The sequence below is a fragment of the Pyxicephalus adspersus genome, chromosome 2 (genome assembly GCF_032062135.1).
Source record: "Pyxicephalus adspersus chromosome 2, UCB_Pads_2.0, whole genome shotgun sequence".
Taxonomy (NCBI): domain Eukaryota; kingdom Metazoa; phylum Chordata; class Amphibia; order Anura; family Pyxicephalidae; genus Pyxicephalus; species Pyxicephalus adspersus.
Genome location: NC_092859.1, coordinates 159,302,452 through 159,312,584, shown reverse-complemented (window position 1 = coordinate 159,312,584; position 10,133 = coordinate 159,302,452). Strand labels below are relative to the sequence as shown.

At 41.1% G+C, this 10,133-nt stretch overlaps 1 protein-coding gene across 1 annotated transcript; it reads left to right on the top strand.

Moving 5' to 3' along the window:
- The first annotated feature begins 4,920 nt into the window (after positions 1-4,920).
- On the top strand, positions 4,921-9,606 carry NKX3-1 (NK3 homeobox 1). The gene is made up of 2 exons (XM_072399153.1): positions 4,921-5,134; positions 9,182-9,606. The coding sequence occupies exons 1-2, from the start codon at positions 4,921-4,923 to the stop codon at positions 9,604-9,606; spliced, it is 639 nt and encodes a 212-aa protein (XP_072255254.1).
- The last annotated feature ends 527 nt before the right edge of the window (positions 9,607-10,133 follow it).

Below are 10,133 nucleotides of genomic sequence, written 5' to 3'. Positions count from 1 at the left end.
AGCAACCTCTGATGAAGCCAGGCGAGGGAGGTGAAACCAGCCAGGTGCGGCACATTTTCACCTCTCCATCTATTTGTGCAGAGGACACTTTGCCAACGTTGGTGACAACAATATGGCGGAGCTGCCAGGATTACATGAGCATTGTTCCTGAATGTGCGGGATACATTGACATTACAAATCTCTCCTTTTCCTCCGGTCTCCCATTCAGCAGATTGAGGGGAAGGAATGGCTGGAGAATCTGCAGAGAATGAATATTCTGATATGAGGATTGTCCAGACACAGCGCCGCACATTATTATCATTCTTCCTGTTTACAGCTCACACAATGTACATATTATTATATTATTCAGCTTTAATCCATAAAGCTCTGCTGTGGAAATGTTCTTATTTGTGAAAAGGAAGCTGTAAGAATAGCCGAGTCTGAAACCAAAACACCAATACTGGCGGATTATTCCCAGGAAGCTGCCCTGACCATTATACTGGCAGGATTCTTCCCATTGGCTGCCAGTCTGTGCCCGCTGGGTGACTGTAATTATCTGCAGTCTAATTATGATTTGTCGCCTGTGGTTAATGATAGCTGTCACTGTGCTAAAACCAGCCCCATGCTCATACTTCTCCTCTGTATAGAGACACACGAACATACATGACACACGCATGACATGGACAGGGAGAATGTTCAGTGCGGAGGCATTGCTATGAATTAAAGGGGATCAGTCAGAGCCAGCTGGATCCCCAACAGTAAGAAGACAAAAAGGGAACACATGGGGTGCTGGGCAGAGAGGCAATTTGGGGACCTCATGGCAGTGTTTCCTTGCAATGTTTTACATTAGGGCACTGGGCCCCATTCCAAGCAACACTGCACCCGGCCAAAGTTACAATCTGATGCAACACATGGGCACTGCAACAAGGCACAGCAAAGGGGAGTTCTCTTTGTGCTTTGTGTGCCATGCAAAGTGAATGGCATCCAATGCACCGATGCACAATGATTGGTATTGCACCACAATAATGTGAGCTGGTAAAAACAAGAAATCCCCAGCTGTGCCAAGCAGAAGCTTTGGGCAATTTAGAGGGAAGGCAGAGCAAAAACAGCAAGACATGCCACCCATACGGCTGAAGGTTCTTTGGGGATTGACTCCTTGCCTTGGGCATAAAGAACCTTGTCCGGGCATTAGGAGGAGGGAGAATACAATGCCAGTGATCAGTTGGAATCCCCCCGGCTAACTCTCTGATCTCTCTTTAATGTGGACACCAATGCTGATCACCAAGATGGCGGCACACAGAAGCAGTTCACACAAGGAAGGATTTTACAGGTGAAAACAAACATGAAGTATGTTAAACGCACATGTAATCCTTTGGGAAGATGGTTGGTGGAATGAATGGTCTAGTGACAGGTTCTCTTTTAGTTTGCCAGATTGATCTTTATGGAGCAGACCACCTTCAGATAGAATGTTAGGATGGAAGTCAGCATTGTCATTGTGTGTTAGCTCTTGGACTGTAATTCTCATCCTCACTTCACTACTTAATGACCAGATACAGCACCATCGCCTAGCCCCTTGCTCCCCGGTCTGACTGTCCTGCCCCTTCCATTGGATTTCAATTCTTGTATTAGCACAGCTTCCTGTTTTCGGGAGCCATGTACAGCACCCTGCTGGCCCCTCCCACCAGCCATGATCTGCCTGCATTGCACATAGAAATGAAGATACCCAGTGATGGGGTCACTGAGTGCTAAATATGGTAAATAATATAAAAAGAAAAGGAATATCCTCCACTGCTACATCTAGAGGATTGCATGGACAAAACTCCCTCCCCCCCCCCTTGTTATTGCAATGGGTGACACCAAACTAAAATAGGAACACAATCCCACAGCAGGAACATCTGTACAAATGTTTTCAGCTTCCTAATGTGTGACAATCTGAGAGTGTTTACCGGTGTCACCCATTGTGTACATTGTGTCAAAGATCACCGAGCACATACACACCGTGTCACCGGCATTGTATGTGTCACCGGCATTGTATGGTGTGTACTTGTATGGGTTGTCAGAATTGTAATGACCACATACACATTGTAACACATCATTTCTATCGGTCGTCTGACCCGTATAATATGTTATAGATCCCATGTACTGTGTGGCGCATGCTTTGTATGGATTGCCAATCCTGGAATAAAATGTCACAGATCCCATGATATATCATTCACTCTGCTGTCACTGTCACTCAGTCTAGGAAATTGATTTGTGATGACGGGATGACCTCCATATTGAGCATCAGCAGCAATATTCAATTGGTCACAATATTTTACTATTATTACATATTTATTAATATATCATGCTGTATGTACTGATTGGCCTGCAGGAAATCCATTGCAAAACTTTTTCCACTTAGATAAAATGGTGAAATTGTTTATAATGTGGATATATCAAATAATGAATTGTGATCACAAAGGATTGATTTGTTGGTATATTATATCTGGTATATTGATGAAAAAACATATGGAGGGAATATGGCATGGTGTATGCTGAGTATGCCAGGGATTGATGGTCAGCCAGACTATATGCAGATCACCTGAACAGTCCCAGGGAACAATCAATATGGAGATCACAGCAGAGTTTTGTTTTTTTATTGATATTATTAATGACTAAATTTTTAAATTAGAAAATTGATAAACTTTTTTAAAATAATAAATTATTAAACTATATTTATATAGCGCCAACATATTACGTAGCGCTGTACATTAAATAGGAGTTGCAAATGACAATGACACAGGGGGAGGAGTGGACCCCAACCAAAAGAGCTTACAATCTAGGAGGGTTTTATTAAAATATTTTGCCCTAATTAGCAATTTGCAACCATAGTGCAATAGACAATCTTGTCGTTATGATTGCGGGGGTGGGGGGGGTTATTAGTTTTATATGGGGGTTACTTTATACATCACCAATAAACTTTGTACTTGTGACTGGCACTTTGTACTAAAATTGTGTTTGTTGGAAATTAAAACCAATCTACAAGATTTCTTCAGCCTCATCGAGTTATGTGTTCCCAAATGGGAAGTTGTGGAATGCCCCATAGGTGGGCAACACTCTTCCAGTCCAATGGAAATAAATGGCTTGGATAATGGGGCATCTATCCTAATTCTAAGGATAAGCTCACGCCTGCCTCTACATCGCTCCATTCTGTGCAACGCCCTACAGATGGCACCTTGCCAGCCGCTTGCATATCAGATAGCTGGAGGCAGAGACTGGTCCTAATACTGCTTATTGCTACCCCTATTCATTCGCTATGGGGCTGCTGCAGGGAGGGGTTACATATGGTGTCTGCTGAACAGGCAACAGTTCCTGGCATGAGGAGACACACGCCACAACCTCACTGCCAGTGTGAATTCAGCCTAATTGTACAATGTTCTTCTGTTTTTATATACAGGTACATACAAAAGATATAATAAAATGATACACTGTCACAGCCGGACAACTGAAACCAGCTTCATAATACATAAGATAAATAAGATTTAGGGGGGCTCAGTCCTCTACTATGAACATATCTTCATATAGGAATTGAAGTAAATTTGAAATTAAATAGTTTAATAGATACATAAAAAAATACATGAATGTGAAGAAGGTGATAATAAATGTTCCAGCTACTTTTTATATATATTTGTATTTGTTTTGTACATATATTATTGCAGGATATATGTAAAAATCTGTCTATAGAAAAGGATAAGTCCCTAAAAACATAAATTCTGTATTTTTTAGTAAGCCATTAAACTGATAACTTTTCAGGATCCGCTTGAATAAAGAACCAGTATATCCCTATTTCATGTACAGCGCTGTGTAATATGTTGGCGCTATATAAATCCTGTTTAGTAATAATATTATTAATATTATTATTATTAATATTAATAATATTAATAATAATAATGGCATTGATAAACCCTACCATGCCCTATGAGTTTAGGTTGTTCACTTAGCAAACTGAACAATCAAACTAGAAGGAATATTTCACTTAGTTTAGTAAATGAAGTGAAAAAGAACTTTGCAAAGGATACCTAAATATATTAAAGAAAATGCATAAAATTGTGCATGCTTCTGGTTGTAAATCAGCTACTTTAGTAAATTAAAATTTCCAGAATTAATTTGCACCAAGTCCCCCAGCTCTATATTATTATAATAAAGGGCCCCTATTACAAATCGCAGCCCTATATGGACTCATCACCTATAATTTGTGTCCCTCATTTGTATGTGTGAATTCAGACACTTGGGCTGTAATTGCCCCCCTCCCCTCCATTGCTGGGGATTTGGGGATTACATTATTATTATATAAAGGAAGCAGAGTCGATGTAAACACATAGTAAATAACACGAGGATTACTCAGTCCCAGGACCGGGAGATAATGACAGCTAATTACCACTGAGAAGATAATCCTCTCTTAGTGTTCTGATCATCGGATACAGTTAATTAATATATCAGTGTACACACACCTGTCACCAGGTAAATCGGCATGCCTGAGCACACACAGAGGGTCTATAGACGTGTATTAAAAGTACTGGGCTGTCCATAGCGCTGGCTGAGTCCGTAGCGATGTGCTTGGGATTTGCAGCATTCCTCCGCTGGGTGTACCTGTCCAGCGCAGCCGAGGGGAGGACAGGGGTGTGAGCTCAGCCAATCAGGGGGGCAGGGGTGTAAGGCCAACCAATCAGCGCGCGATGGATGAGCGCACGGGAGCTATATGTAGAGGGGATGGTGATTGGTGACACATCTGGGGTTCTTGGAGGATCGGAGACAGATTTGGAAATTGACACTTTTCTCATGAAGTTCACCCCAAGGACCTGCTGTCAGATCTTCTAGAATCTTCCGAAAACCAGAACTATAAAAATTTTTTTTATAGTTTTCTCTCAGCCACTTTGGATGTCCCAGACAACTTCTGCCACCATGGCATCTGCCCCCAGCCGACCTCTGACATCTTTCCTCATCCAGGACATCCTGGCAGATCTGGGGGGTAAAAACAGAGACAGACACCCAGGTGACAACCAAGATAGGGGTACAAGCCCAGGAGAGGAGGAAGGGGGGATCACCCCACAGAAAGAGAAGCCTGGGGACCCTGGAAGAGGAGAGCAGAACCCACTGGAGGCTCACAGCTTGACTGGTAAGTGACAATTATTCCATAATAATGTAACGCACCACAAATATCAGCATGCCTTCCATTATTCAGATGCTGATAGCCTCACCCATAATCTGCTGGCATGTGGCTTCCAGCTGCTGTGGAACTACAGGTCCCAGCATAAAAGACAATTTCTATGGTCTGCATTTTATATAAACAAGGCATTGCTATTGCCAGCCACTGTGCAAAATTTTCCATCCATAAGGTGAAAACTTTAATCAGAAAAAACATTCCAAAAATGATTTTTTGTTAACTGATTGACCATCCTATAGACACGTACAGCACCCCAGAATGTGTTGGCGCTATATTAATACTGTTTATTATTATTAATATTATTATTATTATTATTATTATCTATTTATATTTGCATCAATCACCATGTAATCATTAAGCAGGAAAATTACAACATGTCAAAATCCATTGCAAACACTTGAAACGATTATTGAACAAGCTGATGGTACATTGAATTCTTATATTTGATCACAATGGATGGATTTGTATGGCATTGGATTGATTGAAAAGAAAAATAAATAAATATTTTGATTAGTCTATGTCCAGATTAGCCTTTCTCAATTATTTTACCAGGAGGGAACCTTTGAAATAACTTTCAGGTCTTCAGGGAACCCCTTCAATAATTATTATACCCACAGATCACAGTATATTAGTGTGGTGGTCAGTGGGAAGAATTCCTCTTACATTGCTGGCCAGTGGGAAGAATGTCACCCTTACAGATTGCCAAAAAGATCATTGCGGTCACTTACACTGACCTGAGGGGTGCAAACTGCTCAAGGAACCCCCAGCAATCTCTGGAAGAACCCCGGTTATAAAACATTGACCTAGCATGTCAATGATTGGTTTTCAGCTGAACTACATCCGAACCCGTCAGCAGATTGGATTGGATCACTCCGGGATTTATCTTCCTATTTGCTGCCAATATATATAATAATAATATAAAATAGATGGGGCATTTCACAAAACTGATTTTATATCAGAGTAACAGATTTTGATATATAGTAAACTTTAGTTTTGTGAACAAAATCATTTTTCTTTTCATTGTGTAAGGGCTAATTATTGGTTAATTTATTTCATTTACACAAAGTTCACATCTGTAAATGAGATTCTGCATTTTAATGAAAAGCTCATTTTTACCAATTTTGTAATTGCCCTCCATTCCTGACACCCCCAGCCGGTATGGGTGTAATATTATGTTTAGAAGAAATACAAGGATCATAAATTCACTTTGATTTAAGGAATTAAACTAGTTTTTTAATATTCCTCGTGACATCTTCCCATTGTCCTCCTGACCCCCCCTTCCCCAGACTTCACCAATTTTGGTAACAATACCACAATCAGGGGCTCTGCAGAAAAATTGGTAAATTTTTGAAATGACAATTTTTGGTGAAAATATATAATTATACAGTATTTATAGCGCCAACATATTACGCAGCGCTGTACAAAGTCCATAGTCATGTGACTAGCTGTCTCCCAAAGGAGCTCACAATCTAATGTCCCAACCATAGTTATATGTCATTAATAGAGACTAAGGTCAATTTTTGGGGGGGATCCAATGAATTTATTATTTATATTTTAATCTAGATTTATTAAAATACATTTTTCACTTTTGCCCCCCCCCCACCCCCCTACTTTTGATGTTCTGACCGGTGAGCTGCTTTTCGTTACGGCGTTGCAGCTATTATTGTGAACCCGGTTTTGGTGATCTTTGTATTTCCTTTTTTACTTTCTATGACAATAAAATAAAACATGAATGAAGATCCAACGCAGGACAGACGAGACGCTCCTGTGCTCCGTTTTAAGCCCTTTGTACTCTTAAATCCACCAACAAAAAGAAATGTATCGCCTCTTTAATGTACTATGATGAAATATGAGGCTGCCAGTTCTGAGCGCCATCTTAAAATACCAATTTCCTGGCTGCCTTTATCTTCCTAATAACAAAGGTGATATCAGAATTGTATTGAAGCCACTGGATTGGTTTTATTCTCTGCAGATTTCTTTGATTTTTTAAAAAAACTTTTTTTTCTGAGATGCTCTGGGATTGTATCCACCTGGGACAATATCTGCATGGAGTTTGTTGTTCTTCTCGTCTGCCTGTCACTGTAGATGACGCATGCTTTGTGCTACTTCTCTGCTAGTCCATGGCTGACTGCATCCCACACACAGCTTTGTCCCGCAGTCATAGGGCTTCTTGTATGTTTTTACAGGTTAAATGAACCTAAACATGGCGGAGGGGTCATTGCTAATTCAGCGGCCAATCTCCAGACCTCCGCCACACACATCTGCACTGGATTTCACGCTCTGAGTTTATTTAGGAATCTGTGTAAAGATGATGTGAAATGTGCAGTAACCCATAGCAACAGTGCGGAGGAGTAAAAAATCATTTCCTATTGGCTGCTTTGGTTTACTGCAATATTATTTATATTATATAGTTAGAAGTCCATCGATTTTAAGGAAAAAAAGGAATAAATATAATAAATATTCAGAATGTTAAACCTACAGATGATCCAGAGGAAGAAAAAAGAAATGGGGGGGGGGGGTAATTCCTGATCTCCCAAGCCAATCAGATATTCCCATAGTTATAAATCTTTCATGATATTATTAATAATTGTTACCGGATTGTTTTATTCTTTTTATTATTCGTTTTGTGTTGGCTAATCCATTCTACGCTTTTACCATGAAGAAGCCTTTCCCTAACATTGAATAGCAGCAGCATGATGGGGGATAAAAAAACAGGATTTTGCCCCCTAACCCCATACGTCTTAAATCTACAAAATAAATTTCATTTATAGTTATTATTATAAATCATCTCACATCCCTGAACGGCTGCATTTCAGGCGTCATACTTACTACCTAACCTGTGGCTGTTCATAGGGAATTGGGGAGGGGGTGCACAGAGTGGTTCAGTATTAAACATTAGATGTCTGAGCTTAGAATATTAAAATTAAATTAATAACATAATATAATAGGGTGATATATGAACAATGAAAACATTATATACGGGGCATTCACCGATCAGACAAAACATAAACACCCCCCCTCCCCCCTGATAGGTGATGACACGGGCACTCCGGTTACAATGTTACCTGTAGCGGGGTGACCTATGGTGAACAGTCTGGTGATGAGTCGGAAGACGTTGATTTATTTTATTTTTCTTTGGGAAGAATGAATAGGGATGGGGGAGGGTGCAGGTATTTGTGGTATCCGTGGCCCCTGGTACTGGCACTTACAAAAATGACTTTTACCCCAAAACTCGAAGCGCTAAGCATTCACTGCAAGCTGTCATTTAAAACCTATTCATCTGGATGGAATGTTTGGTGAATGTCTCATTCAATAAATTAATCCATTATTTTGTATTTTTATTATATTTAAAAATGTAAATAGAAATAACCCCCCGTATGACGGGCACAGGGGTACTCAGATCTGGGATTTCACAATTGGGGACCCTGAGAGACAGAAGAAATGTTTATCAGTTTACAGTTTTCTGTTTAAAGCGGAAGTAAAGTCAGTTTAAAAAATCCTGAGAGTCCAATGAGGACCTAACACAGCCCGGTGTATGGACTTGGCACGGTCCAGTACCAGCGGCTGCCATCTGCATGCCCAACCTGGCCAATGAATATTAACAAAGACCCAAACCTGGAACAAGGCTTGGCAGCAATGGAGCGAGGGGGGTATTAGGGCACCTGCAGGGCTGGAGGGGGGCACTTTGACCGATGAGTCCACCATAATGTAGCAATGGGTGTTGGCAGTTATGTTTTAATGCAACAACACCCTTGCATGCTGGTGCATAAAATGCATTTCAAATAGAAGTCTCGTTGTTATGTTTGCAATGTCTGCGTGTGCAATGTCTGCTTGTAGCATTTTATATATTGTATGAAATTAGCATTTTATTGTGGAACAATTTAGATATCAATCTCTCTCATCTTTTTTGCCTCTCCATCCTCTGTCCAATCAGATCAGTTTGGGCATGTATGGCCGTGTCCTCTATATAACTTATAATTGTCTTTGTGTCCCCTCTAGAAGACGATCAGATGGTGGTGGAGCCGTTGGACTTGGAGACCCCTCAGCAGCCTCCATTGGATGAAGATAAAGCCACCAAGCAGCCCCAGAAGAGATCCCGAGCCGCCTTCTCACATTCCCAGGTGATCGAGCTGGAGAGGAAGTTCTCCAGCCAGAAATATCTGTCGGCACCAGAGAGAGCCCAACTAGCCAAGAGCCTGAAGCTGACCGAGACCCAAGTGAAGATCTGGTTCCAGAACCGGAGATATAAAACAAAGAGGAAACAGCTGGCCACTGACCTGGAAGAACTGGACAAGACCTCATCCCTCCCCGTCCTGTGCCGTGATGGCGATCTGAGCCGGAACTCTCTCATCAGTTTGTACCAAAATTACCACTGTTACCCGTACCTGTACTACCTGGCTGGGTGGCATCCACCATTGTGGTGATCATGGCCGACCTCAAGACTGCCCAACTTTTAATATAATATTTTTATATTTGGGTTTTTCCAGGTGGGGGATGTCTTATTGTCGTAGCACAACCTACAGGCAGTGAGAAGGTTAATGTACCCCATGGTGATTACCGGTCAGTAGTGATGGGTGGATCCACCCAAGGTGAATTAATTCTGGGTTTGTTTAATGTTCTGGGTTAGTTTAGGCCAAACACAAACCAATTTTTACCTTGCCAACAACTTGGGTGAGCATTGGATGCCAGTCTGTTGTTAAGGTTTATGGCATTTATTCACTCACGATTCTGCAACACTTGCAGAAATAGTCTAACCCATGGTGGGATCAAACTGGAAGCTCATCCCTACTAGCCAGGTGATGAAGCAAAGGGTATGATGGGGCCTTGTGTGGCCGGTAGAGAAAAGTCCAATATCATTTGCTTGAATGTGTTTGTGTCAGTGCATACCCTACCCTATTTATTTCAGTTTTGGATACATTTTGGTCACCGTATGACAAGTTGTTCTTTCTGC